The 22,420-nt window shown below is 42.1% G+C and overlaps 1 protein-coding gene across 1 annotated transcript in view; it reads left to right on the plus strand.

Moving 5' to 3' along the window:
- Positions 1-22,420, plus strand: part of AVL9 (AVL9 cell migration associated) — a 138,196-nt gene that overhangs the window by 31,760 nt on the left and 84,016 nt on the right. Inside the window, exons 5-7 of the mRNA XM_030204376.1 lie at positions 482-571; positions 17,841-17,907; positions 18,708-18,748. Of these exons, the coding sequence (XP_030060236.1) occupies positions 482-571; positions 17,841-17,907; positions 18,708-18,748 (198 nt within the window). The remainder of the gene's footprint in view (positions 1-481; positions 572-17,840; positions 17,908-18,707; positions 18,749-22,420) is intronic.

Consider the following 22,420-nt stretch of genomic DNA (forward strand, 5'->3'; position numbering starts at 1 on the left):
ATTCTGGCAGGAGTAATTCATATACCCATTTCTTTCCAATTTTCCTCAAATCCACTAGTAACTGATCTGACAGATTTTCATTTTGGGGACTTCAATTGGATTTTTTTTTTTTTGTCTGCATTACTTTTTTTTTCTTTATTGGTGAAAAGCTGTAATACTTTAACCACATATCTGGAGACATTCAGCAGCAGACATGCACATAAGTGTTGTTGAATATTTGGATAAAGTTAACTTATGCTCTTGCTACATTTTTGGGCATTTGGCCCTACAAATATACTGCAAATAAAGACAAGCTTATGGAAATCCTAACAAGGCAAGTTGTAGAAGGATAGATCTGACATGTCACTATTGCTGCTTTTGTGAATGGAGAGCAAACATTTTAATTATGAAGCTGGAACAAAGGGGCAATATCAAGGCTGAAAATGAGTAGTGGTTAGATTTTTAGTGCATATGTCTTTATAATTCTTGTCTATTTTTTAAGCCATTGTATGGGATACTTCAAGCAAAGCTCCAGCTTATTACACATGCCTATTTTGAAGAAAAGGATTTCTCACAAATTTCAATCCTGAAGGTAATTATTACATACATACTTACCATACTCTGCATGTGCATAGACATTGAATCCTATAAGTGCATTACAAGAATTTAAATAGCATTGATGAATCCTCGTGCTAGTATATATGTAGAAGCTTTGATATATTTATAGATCATTTCTGGGGGAAAAAAACAGAATAACTTGATCCACTTGTTCCATGTTATTTCCTTACCTACTGCTTAGATTACTGCAACCAGTTCTTCATTGGTCTGTCACTGAATGATCAATTGTTGTTGCAGTCTATTAAGTAATAGGGCAGAGTTTGTGTTTTTTAATCTTCTGATGTCATTGCAGTCATGTCAGCCCCTCTTTTCAAATCACCACATTGACTCCCTCCATCAGCTTCTACATAAAATTCAAACTGTTATCACCACCTACATTCAACTCTCAGCACAGTGTCTCATTACCTGTTCTTTCTCAGGTGCCTCTCTTTCCATACTTGGCTTAGTAGGCAGGCAGCTCTTATTTACACCCTTCTCATCCATTGCTAAATCTTGACACTGCACCTTCCAGCTTTCTGTGACAAGTATCTGAACTAGCTTCCTGAATGCATGTGCTATGTTCCCTCTCTTGCCAGAGTCAAATCCAGCCTAAAAGTGCACCTGTTTGAGGCCACTTCTAAAATATGTAAAATATGTCTTCCTTAACTCACCCATAGGCTTTTTCATTATAGAGACTCCTAAGAGACCCTTATTCCTTTTACCTAGCCCTACAGTTTTAATTCAGAGACCTCTCCCATTTCCTCGTGTGTTGTCTATTCTTTGTTTCTATCTTTATCAGATGGTAACCTCCAAAAAATTGATGCTGTCTGTCATGCGTGTCTATAAAGCACTGCATACATGTGGTATCACTATAAGAACATAAGAATAGCCATACTGGGTGAGACCAATGGTCCATCTATTCCACTATCTTGTTTCCAGCAGTTGCCAAGCCAGGTCACAATACCTGGCAGAACCACAAAAGAAGCAACATTCCATTCAACCAATACCAGGGCAAGCATTGGCTTCTCCATGTCCGTTTCAATAGCAGACTATGGACTTTTCCTCCAGGAGCTTGTCCAAACCTTTTTTAAACCCAGATATGCTAACCGCTGTTAATACATCCTCCAGCAAAGAGTTCCAGAGCTTAACTATTCGTTGAATAAAAATTATTTTGTCCTATTTGTTTTAAAAGCATTTCCATGTAACTTCCTTGAGTGTCCCCTAGTCTTTGTATTTTGAAAGAGTCAAAAATCGATTCACTTCTCGTTTTACACCACTTAGAATTTTGTAGACCTCAGTCATATCGCCCCTCGTCTGTCTCTTTTTCCAAGCTGGAGAGCCCTAATCTTTTAGCCTTTCGTCATATGAGAGGAGTTCATCCCCTTTATCATTTTGGTCACTCTTATTTGAACCTTTTTTTAATTTCGCTATATCTTTTTTTTGAGATACGGCGACCAGAACTGAATGCAGTACTGAAGGTGAGGTCACACAGGGAGTGATATACATGCATTATAGTAGTCTCAATCTTATTTACCAACCTTTTCCTAATAATTCCTAGTATCCTGTTTACTTTTTTTGGCCACTGCCACACACTGGGCAAAAGATTTCAATGACACTTAGATCTTTTTCTTGGGTGCTGACCCCCTAGTTGGACTCTCGCATTAGGTATCTATGATTCGAATTACTCTTCCCAATGTATATCAGGTTGCATTTATTTATTTATTTATTTTATTCATGACATTTATACCCCACATTAGCCCAAAATAGACTCAAGTTCAGTGTGGCTTACAAACAAACAATAAAGTGAATAAAGCATAATAATATACAGAATATAACACAAATTACAATAACTTCAAGAAGCAAATTAATACATGTGCAGTAAGTAACTAGGAATTTAGACTAAAGTACAAACAAATAATTAAGGATGGATAGGTGAGAGTATAATTAGGCAGGACTAGATTGGAAACAAGATTAAGAAAAGGGTGTGGGTAAAATTCAAATAGAGTTCTTGTATTCAGGAAGGCCAGACTGAAGAAATGTTTTTTTAGAAGGCTTCTAAAAGTTAGGTAATCATCTGTAAACTTCATTGATTTAGGAAAATAATTCCAAATTTTGGTGCCTTGATAGGAGAAATTAGCAGAGTGAATTGTTTTATATATCACATTCTTACAGATAGGGAAATGTAAGACAAGATATTCTCTACATGATGAAACAGCATTATGAGAGGGTAATTCAGTAAGATTATTCATATATGATAGGGCTTGACCAAACAGGATTTGGTGAATAAAAACATTGAAACAATTTGTCCACTTTAAATTCCATCTGCCATTTGGATGCCCAGTCTTCCAATTTTCTAAGATCTTCCTGCAATTTTTCACAGTTCACATGTGTTTTAACAACCTTGAATAGTTTTGTCATCTTCAAATTTAATCACTTCACTTGTTCCAATTTCCAGACCATTTATAAATATGTTAAATAGTACTCGTCCCAGTACAGATCTCTGTGGCACACCACTATTCACCCTCCTTTATTGAGAGAAATGGCCATTTAACCCTACCCTCTGTTTTCTGTCCAACATCCAATTCCTAATCCACATCAGATCCTTGCCTCCTGTGACTTTAATTTTCTCAGGAGTCTCTCATAGGGAACTTTTGTTGGAAGCTTTCTGAAAATCTAGATATACTATATAAACCGGCTCACCTTTATCCACATGTTTATTCACGCCTTCAAAGAAATGAAGCAAATTGGCGAGGTAAGACTTCCCTTGGCTGACTCTGGCCCATTAAACCACATTTGTCTATGTGTTCTGTAATAGTTTTCACTATTTTACCCCACACTGACATCGGGCTTACTGGTCTGTAATTTCCCGGATCACCCCTGGAACCCTTTTTATAAATCAGCGTTACATTGACCAGTCTTCAGGTACAACAGATTATTTTAACACCAGGTTACAGATTATTTAACAGCAGATCAGCAATTTCATGCTTGAGTTCTTTGAGTACCTTTGGATGCATACTATCTAGTACAAGTGATTTACTATTCTTTAATTTGTTGATTTTGGCTGAGTATGTCTTCCAGGTTTATAGAGATTTTTCAGTTCCTCCGCATCATCACTCTTGAAAACCATTTCCAGTATAGATAGATCTCTTCCATCTTCTTCCGTAAAGGACCGAAGCAAAGAATTAGTTCAGTTTCTCCGCTATGGCCTTGTCCTCCCTGAGTGATCTAACGGTCTCACAGATTCCCTCGCAGGCTTTCTGCTTCTGATGTATCTCAAAAAGTTGTTACTGTGAGTTTTTTTGCCTCTACGGCAAGTTTCTCGTCATATTCTCTTTTAGCTTTCTTTATCAATGCATTGTATGTAACTTACCAGTGCTTACATTGCTTCTTATTTTCTTCATTTGTATCCTTTTTCCAGTCTTTGAAGGATGTTCTTTTGGCTCTAATAGCATTTTTCACTTCACCTTTTAACCACGCTGGCTGTTGTTTTCTCTTCTTTCCACCTTTGTAAATACGAGGGATGCATCTGTTCTGGGCTTCCAAGATGGTATTTTTAAACAACATCCATGTCTGATTTAATGTCCTAACCTTTGCAACTGATCCTTTTAGCTTCTTTTTAACCATTTTCCTCATTTTAATAGGTTCCTTTTGAAAAATTAAGTGCTGCTGTAATAGATTCACTTTGTGGCTTCATTCCAGGTAGTAGATCGAACTTGATCATGTTATGATTACTGTTTCTCAGGGGCAGTGGTGTAGCCAGAAGGCAATTTTGGGGTGGGCCAACAGGTTGGATGGGTGGGCACTAGTCGTGTGCTAGTAACAGGCTCTCTCCCCGGTCCACCTCTGCGCGCCCCCGTCCACCTCTGCACCTCCCCTCAAAATTGCAGAGCTGGCCATAGCTGGGGAGAGAGCCTGGAGTGGAGGGCAATGCATTACTCTCTCCAGGAAAAAAAAATGAAATGATCCCAGCTTCCAATCTAATTCATGTTTAATATGGGATAAAATGCCATAAATAAGTAAATAAATATAAACTTTTAATGTTGAGCACCTGATTCTCAAAGTGGACATATTCCAAACACTATAATGAAAATAAAATGATTTTTTCTACATTTGTTGTTTGGTGACTTTGTTTTTCTGATCATGCTGGTCCAGTATCTGATTCTGCTGCTATCTGTCCTCTTAACTCCGTTTCCAGGGCTTCCTTTCCATTTATTTCTTTACTTTCCGCCTTTCTTCTTCATTTCTTGCCCTACATCCATAAATAAAAGCTGGGCCCTCCGCAGACTTGACTGTCCAGTGGATCCAGGTTCTGCCTATTTTCTTCATCCATGTGCAGTTTTTCTCCTCTCTTCCTTTTCCCTCATCTCATCTCCTTCCTCACTCTTCCCTCCCCTCCATCCATGTCCAGCATTTCTTCTCTCTCCTTTCCCTCTCCTCCATCCATGTCCAGCAACCTTCTGCCCTCCCGTCCATCCACCCATGTCCAGCAACTCTCCTCTCCCCCAACCACCTATGTCCAGTGATTCTCTCCTCTCCCCTGCCCCCCCTCCAGCCATCCATACCTACCCAGCGATTCTCCTCTCTCCCGATTACCTCCGTTGAAGCGGCCGTGCTATCGAAAGTCCTGCCCGTCTCTAGCCTTCCCTTTGAGTTCGTTCCCTCAGAGTCCCACCCTTGCGGAAAGAGGAAATAACATCAGAAGGTGGGACTCTGAGGGAACGAACGAAGGGAAGGCTCTATGGGCAGGGCTTTCGATGGCGCGGCCGCTTCGACGGAGGTAAAAAAAGATTTAAACCCCAGGCGAGGGGATGTTGGGTGGGTGGGCCTGGAGGGAAAGTGGCTGGGCCCGTCCAGGCCTGCCCGTGACTACGCACCTGCTCAGGGGATCCAACGCTGTTACCTCTCATACTATGCCCTGCATTCCACCAAGGACTAGATCTAAAATGGCTCCCCCTCTTGTCAAGTCCTGGACCAGTTGATCCAAGAAGCAGTCATTTATTGCATCTAGGAATTATATCCCCCTGGCACTCCCTAACATTTATCAAGTCAATATTGGGGTAATTGCAATCACCCATTATTATACTGTTGCCCAATTCGCCAGCTTTCCTAATTACTGTAAACATTTCTTCGTCTGTCTGTCTGTTCTGCCTGGTGGATGGTAGTGCAGCCCTACAAGAATACTCCTTCGCTTCACACATGGAACTTCTATCAGTAATGATTGCATGCTGCTATCTGTTTCATGTAGAATGTTTATTTTGTTTGACTCCATTCCCTGTTTAACATATAGTGCAACCCCCCCCCCCCTTCCAATTTGATCCCCTCTATGCAAACAATAATAATGGGGGTGATATTGAAAAGCACTTAATTAGGTCAGTAGAAGTTGCGAGAACCAGAAGAGAAGCTAAGTGCGTTTGAAAGGCATATAAAAGGAAAAGTATTTTACTTTACTTTTTATTTTTAATCTTTCTGTCAAGCTGATGTGGGAGGTGGGGGGCAGAGCTCCAATGTCAATGCGGATACTAAATTAGGCCTACACCAAAGCAAAGACATGTTGATCTTATCCCAGTCTAACAAGGGAAGTAATATTCTTTGAGAGAAGTGCTGCTCTTGATTTCTCCAACGGAAGGTAGAAGCTTGTGAGAGGGATGCCACCTTGGTATTAAGCAGATTGAAGTTGACAAAGAGAGCCAAGAGACCAGGGAGGAAGCAGAGCCCTACTGAGAAAGATAGCCATCAGAGGAATTATTCAGGGAGGGACTAGGATCCTGATAATGTGTGAGTAGTATATAACCTCTGTAAGAAGCAGGGGATTGCTCAAGGAGTTTGAGATACATGCAGAGAGTTCTTTGATGACTGAAGTTACACTAGTGCCAAGGCATTAGATTAGCTAAGGAATCTGCGAGGAAAAGATCCTTAACTCAAGTGGAGTGGCTGAGAGTGAGTGAAGAGTGAATCCATTTAATCCTAAGACTTGGAGAAAGTTCCAGACGAGATGAGAACTAAACCTGTACGTGGAGTGTGAACCATTTGAGGAGAGAAGGATCTTGAGGGAGAATACTATCACCAGTTTAATCAAAACCCCTTATCCCACAGTTTTGAGTGTTTTCTGTACATATAATTTGTTTCACTCAGTAAATTTAATATTTTTAACTAACATTCTGTAAGGGTGGTGGATGAGTGGAAGTGCATGAGGGAGAGGAAGCACCTGTGTAAGAATGTGTTACAGAGGCCCTGTGCAGGAACAAGCTTTGCAACCAGGAAATTGAGAGTGAAGGAGTAGACTCATTTTTCCATACAGGGTTTTGAAGAATAAATCTTCCCCCTGCCCCTCAGAACCCAAATAAGTAAGTTTTTTTTTCCATAGCCCCAGAAAAAAAACAACAACTTTCAATCCATTTCGCATATCCACCAACCTTTCTGTAAAGAGATATTTTCATAAATTACTGAGTCTATCACCTTCCTCCTATGCCTCCTTATTCCAGACCTTCCTTTCAATTCAAAGAGGCCTGCCTCCTGTGCATTTATACCAGGGAGCAATTGGAATTGTCTGTATCATATTTCCCACCTGTCTTCCGAAGTACACATATTGAGTGTCCCCATGTACTTTATTACGAAGACCACTGAGCATTTTAGTAGCTGCCCTGTGGACCAACTCCATCCTGTTTGTATCAATTGTTCATATCTAGTTGGTTTTCCTAATTTTACCAGGTTAGGGGTTCTAGAAATCCTTGCCTACTTCAATATCCTAGTGCCAAAAATATTCATCTAAAACTACTGTTCTCCACTTTTGGTTTCTTGGCTGCTCGCGTATGGAATTCCTTAGCGAGTTAACTAAGAACATTAACTGGTTATTCTTTATTTAGGAAACATTTGAAGTGTTTCTTATTTAAGAAATTTTTACTATGCTAATGATTTGTTAGGAATTGATATTTTTGCTATAATTCTCCATGAAATGTCTTGGATCTCTTAATCTTGTACTCCACAAAGAGAGAGAATAATTGTAATGCAATCTTCACAGTTGAACCCAATACTCGAATAGAGGTCTTACCAGAGATTTATACAGAAGAACTATTGCCTCCTTTTCCTGTTGGTCATTCTTGTCCCTTGTACCCAAGTATCCTTCTGGCTTTCGCCATCACCCTTTCTACCTGTATGGCCACCTTAAGATCATCAAATATGATCACCCCCAAGGTCCTTCTCTTCTTTTATGCACGGACGTGTTTTACCCCCTATATTGTGTTTCTTGAGTGCTTTTTTTTCAGTCCAAATGCATGACCCTGCATTCTTAGGCTTGAAATCTTAGCTACCAAATTGTAGACCATTCTTCAAGTTTCACTAGGTATCTCCTCATGTTATCCATACCTTCCAGGATTAGACACCTATTATTTAACCTATTGCAGAATTTGTTATCTTCAAAGAGGCAAGCCTTACCTGACAACCATTTTGTAATATTGACAAAAATGTTAAAAAAAAAAACTTGACCAAGGACCGAAGTAAAGAATTAATTCAGTTTCTCAGCTATGGTCTTCCCTGAGTGCCCCTTTTGCTCCTTCATGATCTAACAGTCTCACATATTCCCTTGAAGGCTTTCTGCTTCTGAAAGCACACCACAGATAATGCCATTATCTTCAGAGTGAAAGCCATTTACCACTATCCTTTATCATGTCCCACTTAAGCAGTTTCTACTCCAGTCAATCACTTTAAGATCTATACCAAGAGCCCTCCGTTTATTCATGTTACCTGTGGGGAAATATAAGTAAATCATTTCCAGTGCTGTCCCTCAATCCAGCTCTCTGGGCACCCAGTCAATTAAATTAATCAGATTCATCTGACAAGGACTGCCTCTAGCAAAACCATGTTTCCTGGGACCCAGAAATCCAGTGAATTCCAGAAACAGCACAAGCCTCCATTTTTGCAGCATTTCCATTAATTTACTTACCATAATGTCAGAGTAAAAAGCCTGTATTTTCCAGCCTCTTCCTTACTTCCACATTTGTGGAAAGGGACCATATTTGCTTCCTTCCAGCCCTCCAGGACCACATTGACTCTAAAGAAGCAATGGAAAGGTCAGAAAGCAAGGTCTCCAGAATGTCCGTGTTCCTTCAGAAACCTTGTATGTATCCCATTTAGCCCTGTCACTTTGTGTACTTTTAGTTTAGGTAGCAGCTAACAAACCCCATCTTCCATTCCTACATGTGTTATGTTTGCTGTGGCCCTACTCCTTGCCCTTCATCTGTAAACGCAGAACAGAAGTATTTGGTAGGCAATTCCAGTTTATCATCATGAGCTTTCTCCTATCTCTAATATTTTATTATATTTTCTGTTTTTTTATTCCACTTTCATCTTTAGTTTCCTGATTACTAGCTTCCCTTTGTTTTTCTACGTATTGTTGCTTGTCTTCCTCTTCTGCAATCTCTAACCTATCTTTAAAGCTACTTCTTTCAAGAACCATAGTGATCTACTTTTCCTTATTTTATTGACTTTCCTAACAAAAAGGTTTTGTTGCCCTTGAGATCTCCTTTCACTTTTATCCACTGCTTTTCTGCTTCCCCCAGATGTTCCCATCCAGCTAACAACTTGAGGCAGCGGTTCCCAAACTGTGCCGCAGCGAACTCTCAGGGGTGCTGCTGTGCATCGCTCCCTACTTCCCGTCCTGCAGGTCCGGCATCAGCCACTTCTCCTTCCCCCGCCACCGCTGCAGTGCTTGCAGCTTACATTTTTGGGTATCCGCGATTCACACAGGCACTGCGGGGACTTCTCTCTGCCGCATCCGGCCTTCGCAACAGGAAGTTGCATCAGAGAGGGCTGGACGCGGAAGACTGGGAAGGCACCAGAGTGCATGTGTTTATCACGGACGGCCCAAAAATGAGCTGCAAGCACTGCCACAGCGGCGGGGGAAGAAGGAAGCAGCAGCAGCAATACTGGACCTGCAGGAAGGAAGGTAGGAGTGATGCTGGATTTGGGGAAGGTGTTAGAGGAGGGGGTTGCAAGGAAAGGGAGACCTATGTGGCCCGGGGGGGGGGGGGGGGGGTGCTGTGGAGACCCATGTGGGTGGGAGGGTGCCGTGAACTGAAAAGGTTTTGAAACCTACAAATACTTCAAGGCAGAGGACTTCACTTTTGAATAAACTCTTTCCACATGTGTCCTAGTATTGAACCACCTCATCTACTGATCAAGGGGTGCCAGAGTGGGATATACATTTTATAAATAAATAACATCAGGAACACCAGATCCAGTATGTGGGTACCACGAGCAGTTACCAGAACAGTTGTCCCTGTAGAGAACCCAAGCTCTCCCTACTTCTAGATGACACCACAAAAGAGATGTCCTTTCAGCATCCAGAATATTGAAATCTATCAATAGAACTGCCCCTTTCATAACAATATTGTGAATGTCTTCAATTAACCTTCTGTCAGCTTCCACTGCCCATGAAAGAGGTCTTTATATTACACCAGTGTAAATAGATGTTTTATTCTCTCTTTCCATATTTAACTGACAGTGCCTCCTCTGTACCTCATAACTCTTGCAGTTCTGTTATGGTAATATTTTTTTAAACATATAGCACTACTCTCCCTCCCTTTCTTCCTTCCTTCCTTGTCCTTACCAAATAGATTATAGCCCATAATAACTATATTCCTGTTGTGGTTCTCTGTGAACCAAGTCAACCTTTTCATCTCGGCTTCTAGATCTAGTACCTTATTTTCCATACTGTGGCCATAGGTTTTCACATGGTTTTTCTTTTTTACAATTTCTGTGGAAGTATTTAATGTTTTAATTACCTGGGGCTTTGTTCATCCATCCTTAATAGTCCTAATTTAAAACTCTCTTCAGTAGGTTCAGTCTGCTGTGGAAGAAACATCATCCCTTCTTTGGTGGTTGGATGCCATCTCTGCTCAGTAGTCCTTAGAAAATCATCCTGTGGTCCAGAAAGCCAAAATTCAAAGCACTACATTCACCTCCAAGATGCGAACCTCTCTTTCTTGGTCTGCCTTTGATAAGGAAGATCAGCAAGAACACCACCTATACATCTAATCTGCTTCACCCTCTCTCCCAGAGCCATGATGTCACGAAACATGTAGCCACCCGCCTGGGATTACCCGCAGCCACTTTGGTCTATCTCCATCACAGCTCATGTCCACCTGCCTCTCATGCTCTACACTAGCACCCTCCTCCCACTGACTGGGTCACAGTCGCCTCTGGGCGAGTCTCCCACTCTCAAATTATCCCCAGTGATTTCTAGGTTACTGGGGCGACACTCCCAGTGGTCCCACAGTTTCCAGAAAGCACTCGCAGACCCAGCACACAAACCACCAGGATTCTTTATCAGTTCAGACAAACAGGGCGAACAAACAATTATATTTTATTTTCTTTAAAAAAATATTGAACAGTGGAACAAAATAGTGCAAATAGCAAACAATAACTGGTAACTGAAATATGGATCAATCATAACACTAATTAAACATCTGTATACTGTTTAAACAGTACCTGGGAAGGTCAGAGCCTCAGCTAAGAGATCTCTGTCTCTCTTTCCTCTTGCGCTGAAGCAACAGCCAGTAACAACTGCTGGGTAATTTCAAACTCCAGGCCAATAAGAGTCCTGTCAACAAGGTTTCAAATATACTTCTTCTGTTCCTGTCAAACTAAAGAAAAAACACTTGGTTCTCTATAACAGCTTTACAGCAAAGAAACACCACCTGCTGGCCAAATAGAAGAAATACATAGAAGCCAACTTTTCAAAATTATTGGGGGTGCTAAGCCCAGTCGAAATAACCCTTCCCTGCACACATAAAGGAATTTTCACAATATTGGGGGTGCTCAAGCACCCACAGAGCTGGTTCCTATGCTTCAGAACATAACGCAGGAAAATATTCAATACACTGTTTCTTCACGCATGAATTCACTTTTGTTATGTTTGGAAGGATACTGAGCAGTATCATTTGTGCCAATACAGATGGACAGCATCAGATAATAGTCATTCAGTAGTCTTGTTAAGTCTTGCAAATTTTGAGTGACAGTGAGAGCAAACCCTCCCCCCCCCCCCCCCCCCCCCCCCCAGGACATCGTGTCTGGTGAGTAGATGGGCACCTCTGTACCCCTGAGAAGGGACTTTGCCAACCACCACTACCCTTTGCTTCCTAGTGGTCATTTACCTGGCAACTTTAGTATTTTTGAGCTCCAGTTCCTCCTGTTCCTGGGATGGTCTCCCCTCCTGTACTTCCAAGGCTACATACTGGTTCTTCAGATGAAGGGAAGATGGAATTTGGTTATTATTCTACAGGGTCTGGTGATCTGTTCCGGTTATAATTTGCCCTTTTGCTAGAGATCATCGATACCTCAAGAAGCATTTCATCGATGCATGTCTCCTTGTCAGGGATGCTTATCAGACTTGCTACCACCTTTGTCAGTTCCTTCACTTGTTCCCTGAGGGATTGAACCTGTAGGCATTTTGCACAATGGAACCAGTCTCTCACCTTGGATCAGAGTGTGCATCTCGATGAAGGCTGAATCTGTAACAGGAGAAACAGCTTTAGTGACATGATGTTTCTCAGCCATACTTGGTTGTCAAAGCTGTGATATCTGTTGAAAGAAAACAGAAAAATACCTACCAAAATCTCCACCTTTTTCTTGCCTTCCATGTTAATCCATAGAAGCAGCTAGCCTTTTTTTATGTGGTGTCTAACACCTCTATTCCAATCCCCTATTTGTAAGCTTGCTAGCTTGCTTCTTCCTCTGTTATTGGGTATGCACAATTTCTTATCCCTTCAAACTTCAGGCATATATTTTGTGTATTTGAGATGTGAAATCTAGTGTGATTACTTTGTAGATTTATTTCAAAGATTTAATAAGATATTACTAATCAAAATCCCCTAAAATATAATTTCTTGTCATCTATACCAGACCAGTCCGGACAAATGGGTTATGTCTATCTACCAGCGGGCAGAGACAGAGAAAAGTAGTTCTAAGTAATTCACCCCTTAAGGGTATCATGCAGCCTGGAATGCTCAGTATTTTCTCTATCTCCAAGCAGGTGGTAGATGGATTGTGCAGCTCCTTCTTGAACTTTCTCTGTCGGCTGCTGTCTGTTTTTTTCTGAGTGACAGTTGAGCAGGGGGTTATTTCAGGTTGAATTGGGCTCCTTTTGCTTAGAAGTTGGTATGTGAGCCTGGCTGACACCCAGTGAGGCTGGGTCCCCCCCCCCCCCCCAATCCCTTCTCCATGTCCTATTGTGCACGACTGTGGACAGTGGACTGAGGCTATGAATGCCTTTCTGGTGCTAGTAAATTTCATGCAAGTATCCCACCTTGTCTTGATTTCTGGCTGAGGTACGTGAATTTTAATTATCTTTCCTGATGCTACAGGTGGTTACTGCAGCTTCACCACAGTGATTCTCCTCTGCTCCGGCTGTTTTCTTTCTGGTGGTACTGTTTTTTTTCCAGCCTTTGGGACTCTGGGCTGCAACTGCCGACTGGTGGCACACACGCCATTGAATTTCTGCTGTGGTTGCTCCGTTTGGGCTGTCCTTTTCATGTGCCTTAGTTTATTGCTGGTGCTAATGGCTCCTTGTGGCGGTCACAATTTTTGCATAGTGCCAACCAACAAAAAAATGGAGGGCTATGGCCTGGTCGAAGGTGACGTCTCCCTTGTGGGGTAGCAGCGTTCTTCCTTTCTGTTGGACAGCCTCATTAGGAGTGTTTTTTTGGTGCCTCTCCACAGCAACAAGTGCCCCTCATCTTGGAAGGAGAGCTAGCTGTCTCGGGTGCAGGTTCAGCAGCCTTCGTAGCTGGTGAGCTTCCTTACTGGGTAAGATAAGGGCTCAGTTTGGTTGGTGTCCTGGGGTGCTTGTCGGTCTGCTCACCAAGGAGGGGGCTCTGACCTGCTTGCTTATGGGGGTTGTATTATTATTTATTTTTATTTTTTTTGCTCAGCAGTGCCAGCCACCTTTGCACATGAGGTATCTCTCTCTCTCTTTAGCCTGTTGGGCACATAGAGCTCTGCGCTAGGTCTTGGGGGGATACGCTTCTCTATTTCACATCTTCTATGTAGGTAGCCTATATCGCCCTTTGTACATATGCGACCTTCTTGGCGTAGGCAGTACAACTTCATCTCACAGGATGAAGCATAGTTCCATCCATGGGGGATGGCAAAATACATCTTTCATTGTGAAGCATAGTTTCATTCCTTCTATGGTGCACAGCTTCACGTCTCAGGGACTCAGCATTGTTCCTGGCTATGACTTGCCCTTTCTCTGCTTGGGAAGCACTGCCATGTCTGTAGGTTCTAAGCTGCTTCCCGTTTGCATGTTGAACGCTGCTCCCTCTCTGCATGTTGTGTGAGACTCCGTCTTTGCGCAGGCAGCCATGCTTCATCTTGAGGTATGAGGCGCATCTCCTCCTTTGCATGTGAAATGCTGCTCTGATTCGGTTTATAGAGCGCTGCTCTCCTTGCTTGTGAAACACTTTCTCATCTCTGCATGTAGAGCGTTCTTCTATCTTGATGTGCAGGGTGATGCTCCATCTTGGTATATGGGGCAATGCGACCTCTATGGCTATCCTGTGCGGCTCCCTCTCAGATTCTAAAGCACAGTTCCATGTCTGCATGTGGTGCGCTGCTACATCTCTGCCTATAGAGTGTTGCTGTATCTCTGCATACACAGCGAGGCCTCGTTTCTGCATATAGAATGTGACACTATCTCTAGATTAATGCTCCATTTCTGCATATCCATTTTTCCAGCTTTCCATCTGGAGCACAGCTCCACTTCTGCATATGGAGCAAGTTTCCATCTTTCCATGAAGAGCGCAACTCCGTCACGGCATATGTGGCACTGCTCCATTTTTGTATACGGCAGGATGCTCTCTGACTGCAAGCAGAGTGTGTCCTTCTCGGCATTTGGAATGTATCTTCTTTGTTGGAGGTGGAACTCTCGCTCTCTTGGAATGTACAGCTAGGCTTCCATTGGGCAGGTAGGGCTTTGCTCTGGCCCTGGATGTGGAGCAATGTGCCTTTTCTCTGCGTTTCCCAGGTTTCTTTTCTAGACGGGGAACAAGACTTCTTTTTGGCTAGGGAGTGCTGCTCCATCTCTGGCTGTGGGGCATGACTCCATTCTCTCCCTGCACTATGTTCCTCTTCCATCGGGTTCTTTGGGTCTTCCATTGGGCCCTGTGGCTTTCAGTAGTGCTTTCCCTGCCATGGATTTGGTCTTTTGATTGTTGCCGTGTTTTGTCTCTTCTGTTGTTGGTTTCTCCTGCCCTAGTGGGGGACTTTTAGATACATTCCATTTGTCTGTCTGGTATAGATGACAAGGAAGGAAAAATGTATGCTCTTACCTGATAATTTTGATTTCCTTTAATCATACCAGACCAGTCCAGAGTCACGCCCTCTGGGATATGATATTTATTCGCAGATATCCTCTTTGTAGTTCTCAGTTTCATCATTGTGGAAGTACATGTCTCCTGGGTCTGTGGATTTTCTGTTTGCCTATGGAGCATCTGACTCTATGAAGGATATGGCTCAGGCTGAGCAGCCTCATGAGTCGTTCACTGTGCATATTTATATATCTGGGAGCAACTTTGCTTGGCTGTTTGCCGGTTAGCTTGGCAGAGTTTAAAAAGGGGTTAGACGGTTTCCTAAATGACAAGTCCATAAACTGCTACTAAATAGACTTGGGGAAAATCCTCAATTCCAGGAATAACATGTATAGAATGTTTGTACGTTTGGGAAGCTTGCCAGGTGCCCTTGGCCTGGATTGGCCGCTGTCGTGGACAGGATACTGGGCTTGATGGACCCTTGGTCTTTTCCCAGTGTGGCATTACTTATGTACTTATGACATACTGAGCATTCCAGGCTGCACAATCGCCTTAAAGGGCGAAATACTTGGAACTACTTTTCTCTGTCACCATCCGCAGGTAGATGGACATAACCCATTTGTCTGGACTGATCTGGTATGATTAAAGGAAAGAAAAGTATCAGGTAAGAACATAATTTTACCTTAATAGTTCTCTTTTAACTGATAACTAATATTTGACATATGTATCTCCTTGGTTTTCCCTTCCAACCAATGCCAAACACTTCTATCTAATTCAAATCAGCTAACTTGTGAGAGGGTCTATATAGCAAAGCTTGGAATATAAGGTGGGTGGGATTTGAGGGAGGAAGGGCATTAACACCTTAGAAGAGCTGAGATCCAACGTCAGAAGTAAAATCATGCACCCAACAGCATCTGCACAGAAAAACCTCTAGTCTAATTCCAAAATTCAGTAACCACTAATTTTTCTTTTAAACACTGGTATTGCAGTACATGCTTTGAATCTGTGAATGTACTGTGGAAACCTATGTGACCCCTGCGAAAGGTTTTTATGAAACTTGACTACGTTGGGTCCTGTTTCCATTAAAGTTGACATTTGGATTAACTCTCTTGCTGTGTTTTGTCCTTCCTTGGATCACTGCTGCTGTTTGGTTTTCTGTTCTACTTCTGCAGTAGACTGTCTCCTGTTTTGTTTCAGTCTCTCATAGTTCTGTGTCAAACCAGAAGTTTGTCTGCTTGTATGTGTAGATTGATCTTAAGGAGGCCACTGTGTGTAGGAGTGGGCTTGTGGCTACATGCCATTTTTCTAGTAGGTGGTCAATATCTTTTTCTGAGGACAAGCAGGCCATAATATTCTCACAATTGGGTGATGTCATCTGATAGAGCTCGGTGTGGACGCTGCCCAGTTATTGTATCATTAAGAAGCCTTTGGCAGCACAAGCATGGATTTCTTCCCACCCAACGTGCAAGTGTGGGACCAGCAGTCTTCAGTTTTCCACAGAGCAGAGAGATCGTGTCTGTGATCTCTCCTCAGTGCGTCAAACTTTTTGGCTTTCTGTAGTGCCTTCCCTATGGGTATTTTTACCTTCATCTTTTTTGTTTTCTTACCCTTTATAGTGTTCTTAGTGTATTTTTTTCCCCAGTTTTAAGTTTCGTTTTTTGTCTCCAGAAGCCCTCTTAAGCCTGAGTTTCGGCCAGGTATCATCGACCTTTTTCGGGAGTGAGCAGCTTTTTTTTTCTCCCCTCACCATTGAGCTGTTTGATTTTTGCATTGGCTGTTTTTTCCTTCATGTCCAAGAAGGTTCTCATTCACTTCAAGTGCTGTGCCTATATAGTCATCTCTGAGTCTGATACCCATAGCTGGTGTGTCCCATGTTTGAGGCCAGATCACAATACTTAATCCTGTGTCCTTTGCTTGTGTATGTGTGAATTTCAATGCCTACCTGAAGGTGTATGTCCAGTCCTCCAGCCACCGCCTACCCAAGGGTGTAAGTCAAATCCTCCTATTGCCAAGCCTAAAATGTAATACGCATCAGTCCCCATGATGCCACGGTACTGGGAGTTCCTGGGTGTTGGCTTTGCCAGCACCTGAGAAGCATCGGCGTTGAGAGGAGTGTTCCCTTTCTCTTGTGGTGGTGCCAACAATGCAGTCGCCAAGCAGCCAAACTCCTGCTTCCAATTCAGCACTGGCAGATTTGCAGGCTGTCTCCACACCGACTTCGGCCTAGCCTTTGCCAGTGCCTATCTTCAGTGACTGCTTCTGGGCCATGCTCAGAGAGGAGCTGACAGGCTTGCTGCAGCATCAGAGTGCTTCGGCATTGAGGGTGCATGTGCCAACCATAGCATAACTACAGTCCCCCATGGAGGCTCAGGCTTTGCCTGTAGAGAAGCCACCAACACCTTTGCCATGACGTGCATCATCGAGGCAAAGGCTTCTTAAAAATATTGCACTCTGGGTAGTGTCTGCACTGGGATCTGTCGGATGACTTCACCTGTTCTGAGAATAATTGACCTGCTGTCCTCAGAGAATACCTGCTACAGGTGAGTAACTACACTTTATCTGTAGGAGGGTTTCTCAGGTTCAAAGCTTCTATTTCTCAGGATTCTACCTCTAGTTTCTTCACAGGTCTTGTGTTTATGAATCTTCGGTTCCACAGAGTAGTATATCAAGCTATACACGCGTTTCCAGTCCTGTGACGTTTTGGTACTCTTCAATGTATGCTCTTGCATCCTTGTTTATGAATAATAAATATATTTCTTATCATATATTTTTATTTATTTAACATTTTTTGTGGTTTACCCCATCAACCCCTAGGAAGTTCAAAGTTATTAGCTGCAATTAGCAATACAGATCATTATGAATAAACAAAGAACTGGTATAGCACTGCTATTTATAAGAAAGGACTTTTTGATTATTTCTAGTCAAATGTTTTAATGATCTGTTTTATGTTCATTTTTAAAGGAGCTCTTTGACCATATGAATTGCTCTTTAGGAGGAACTGCATTAGAAGGATCCCAGATCTACCTTGGTAAGTGATATTTCACAAGCAGTAAGAGAGATGTTTGTAGTTGTACAACTTCTTTCTGTAGGGATTTGTAAGCCTTTAACACTTTGACACAAAAGACCTAGAAGACTGTTTCATAGCATGACATTTGCATCCTCAATGATAGCATACCACCAGATATACCATTTACTTTTCTCTGAGCTTTCCTTCCTGGCAATTGTTTGAGCCCTCAGTCAAAGGAATGAATTTTGTATTAAAGTAATAAAAATATCCACTATGCAATGTAATGTTTTAATTTTCTACAGCAGATATAGTCCATTAGGGAAATTGAGAAGACAGCCGGATTTTAAATATAAAGAAAATAATCTGTAGCATCATCTGTAAATCAAGTTACTGTTCCACAGTGCTCACAGCCCTAAAGGAAGGAAATTAGTAGAGAGATTAGATTCTGTCTGGTACCTTGATTGAATTTTGAGTAGAGAGATATTTGGCATCTGTTTTAAATTGCATTTTTACTCCTGTTCCCACATTAAAGTTTGTGGGCAATAGAACTGGTTTCAGAACTGGGATTCTTCAGTGTTGAATTCTGCACAGTTGTGTGGGCAATATCTGCCACTTTTAGTCTCATAATAATAAAAGTAATATACCTGTCTTGTAATTACAAGATCTTAGTCCTGAGAATCCCACAGCCAGAGCCTCTAGAGTTCTTGTTGGGCTTGGATATGTCAAAAAGGGTAATTTAGGGTGAGGAGGAGAAGAGCACAATTGAATTCCTTTTATTATGTTTGTGTTCAAGTTCTGTAACATTTTTTCCTCAATTTTAGGTCTGTCTCCAAGAGATCTGGTCCTGCAGTTTAGACATAAGGTATGATTTTTTTGGCACACTTGCTATAGTATAAAAGTAGGAGGAATTTAAGTTTTTTGTTGTTTTTGAGTGGTTCACTATAACATCGCATGCCAAAAAAAAAGAGATTCTACAGATGGTGAAAAACAAGTATCTATGCCTACTTGATCTTTGATTTTGGAAAGCTCTGCTGATTTAAGAGGTTTATAAAAGGTATACTGCTGCATTACATAATATGGTTCTAATGGCAGAGTTGTGGAGAAGGTTATTTAGTTAGCTGTTTTCCATCTTTCTTTGCATCTTTCAGTCCTGCAGGTAAGATTACTGCAGTATATAGTGTCAGAACTGAAAAGTGCAAGTAAATTTGCATCATTGCTTCAGCTTTGTTTCAATTGGAGAAAAAGGAGATAAGAAACAGAAGAATGTTAACATTTTTCTTGTGAAGGAGGTTTGTGGCAATTTCCTACGCCACTTTGGCTGTTCAGTACAGTTTAAGCCAAGGCTTGGATCCATTTCTGTAAATCTGAATTCATATAATACCTTGAGATCGTTCCTTCCAGCATACTTAGCCCAGTCATCGTAGCAACAGAACTTTACTGGGGGCTGTTCATTAGGGCTCTTCCTGGACCCTGTAATCATGGGCTTTGAATCTAGCCACTAGATATAATCTTTCTTTGAATACTGGAACTTATTCCCCAAAGAGATGAATTCTGCCTCAACTGCATTCCCCAGCTCTGGCCAGCCTGGGGAGCAGAAAATCTGACCCTATGAGAACTGGTGGAATCTTGTAGTTCTGATGCTTCCAGGAAGAACTATGCGCTTTCCATCAGGCAGTTGCACAGACACCCCCTGTGACGACATTGGGGCTTTCAAGGCATCTTCAAGAAGCAGTGATGCTGTGGCACGCGACCGCAGGGTGTGGCTCAAAGGGCATGTCCAAAGGGTCACGTCACACCCCTTGGGAGCAGCACTGGAGCACAGGAGTTCCCCGGGATATTTTGAAATGAGTTTAAAATTTTCTTCTTTCCTTTTCCATATCATTATGGGGAAATGGAAGGCTAAGACCAAACAACTCAGGAACTGTAGGTAGGCCCATTGATAGACATTTGGTGACTGTGGGAGCTCCTCGAACTGCTAATGCACAGATAACCCCAGGTGGGACTTCTTTAAGCTCTGTTGAGTATTCTCCCCCTCCATTAGCTAGCTGGAAATCATTTGATGTTAAGTGGCATACAATTAGTCACTTCAACTTTGGAGACTTCATGTAGCAAAGTTCCTGCTAGTTTATCTTTTACAAGTTTGCCTAAAGGTTTACCTCAGGATGGAGTGCAAGTGTCTGCACCTGAATGTGTACAGGATGGTGTTACTTTGAAAGAGCATTGGTTGGTTATTACCAGAATGGAAGGCTTGCTTAAATAAGTGACCTCTCAAATTGCAATTTTTTTCCCAGGAAACAGTGGACAAATTGAGTAATGTAGATAAATGATCAGGGCTTTTTTTGAGGGGGTACTTGGGGGTATTGAGTACTGGCACCTTTTCCACTGTCTGCTGAAATTGACCCATGGAACCCAAGTTTTAATGATAGACCTCAGGGTCTACACACACCAATTCTGTCTCGTCATAGATTCTGTGACTGGTTGCAGGGGGCCTGGCTATTATGGGGTGGGTCCCTCAGTGATCACCCCACTCTTGAAGGGTGGCCTACGTTTGAGTACTGGCACCTTTTTTGCTAGAAAAAAACACACTGTAAACATTTGTCAATTGTTGAAACTCAGGTTTCTTCTGTGCAGGCTATTTCAGTATCAATTAAGGACTATATTAATTTACATTTTAAATTTTAAAATCTTATACTAATAGAGCTAGAAACCTGCATATTTTGAATTTTCCCTGCATATATTTGCTGAGCCTAGAAATTCTTTTAAGGAAGTATCTGAAAGAGGTATTGTAAGTTGAAACATCTGATTCAGTCAACATTATTAATCATTATTATACACCTGGAGATACAGTCATTAATACCTCAGACTCAGAACTCTGATCTTACAAGGTTCTTGGAGGATTCTCAAGATAATATTTTTACTAGAGCAACTCTACTGGTTACCGTTTGTTGATGAAAGGTCCTGTGGGAGATTGTGAAGACAAAAACGTTGACGGAGTTCAAGAATGCATGCAATAAACACAAGAGTAGCACTATATAGAAAAAGGATGGATTTCAATTAAAATAAAACTTTAATGACCTTATAACTGGAGTATGCTTTGACAGGAGCTTCAAAGGTTGGGAAATATGACCAATTCCAAGCAGGTTTATACGGTCTGAGTCCTGTAAATGGCAAAAATGGATCAGGATCAAGATTGGAGTGGGCTTCAACATCAGCTCCAGTAGTTGGGAAGTAGGGCTGGTGCTGGGGAGACTTCTATGGGCTCTGCCCCAAAATTGGCAGGGAGAGACAGAGATTAAACCCTTTAGTGCCCAACGTTCCCATATGGGATTTTATTATGGGAACATTGGCCACTAATGGGTTAAGTTTACCAGTTTTAAATCACGAAGATGTAGAACCTGTACAGAGTACTAGATTCAATTCTGGTCATCTTGGTGGGTTGAATGGATGGACTGTGCAGGTCTTTATCTGCCTACATTTTTTATGTTACTATCAGGCTCATTTTCAAAAGAGATGGACGTCCGTCTTTTGACATAAATTGGCACTTGGACGTCCATCTCTCAGAGAAGTCCAAATCGGTATAATCAAAACCCGATTTTGGACGTCTCTATCGGAAGTCCGTCGCAAGGATGTCCAAATCTCAAGGGGGCGTATCGGAGGCGTGGTGGAGGCAGAACTTGGGTGTTCCTAAGACTTGGACATCTTTGAGCCATAATGGAAAAAAGCAAAGATGTCCATGACTAAAACTTGGACGTTTTCACCCGGACCTGTTTTTATTACGAATAAGGCACAAAAAGGTGCCCAAAATCACCAGATGACCTCCCGTTACTCCCCCAGTGGTCACTAACCCCCACCCACCCTCAAAAAAACATGATTAAAAATATTACTTGCCAGCCTCAGATGTCATACTCAGGTCCATGACAGTGCATGCAGGTCCCTGGAGTAGTTTCATAGGTGCAGTGCACTTCAGACAGGTGGACCCAGGCCCATACCCCTCTACCTGTTACATTTGTAGAGGAAACAGCGAACCCACCAGAAACCCTCTGTACCCACATATAGGTGCCCCCCTTCACCCGTAAGGGCTATGGTAGTGGTGTACAGTTGGGAGTAGTTGGTTTTGGGGGGCTCAGCACACAAAGTAAGGAAGCTGTATACCTGGGAGCATTTCATGAAGTCCACTGCAGTGCTCCCTAGGGTGCCCAATTGCTGTTCTGGCATGTCAGGGGGACCAGTGTACTACAAATGCTGGCTCCTCCCACATCCAAATGGCTTGCATTTGGACGTTTTAGACTTGGACTCTTTGGTTTCGAAAATGGCCGAAAATCAAAGACGTCCAAAGACATCCATGGTATTTTCGAAACCAAAGATGGACGTCCATCTTTTTTCGAAAATAACCTTTCCTCCTCCTCTGAATTGGGGCGTTTTACAAAGACGTCCAAATTCCAACTTAGATGTTTATTTCGAAAATGCCCCTCCACGTAAATGTCTTGATCTACCAGGAAGTAGAGTATGTTTTCTGGGATTCTTTACATTTAGA

The sequence above is a fragment of the Microcaecilia unicolor genome, chromosome 1 (assembly GCF_901765095.1).
Source record: "Microcaecilia unicolor chromosome 1, aMicUni1.1, whole genome shotgun sequence".
NCBI classification, from domain to species: domain Eukaryota; kingdom Metazoa; phylum Chordata; class Amphibia; order Gymnophiona; family Siphonopidae; genus Microcaecilia; species Microcaecilia unicolor.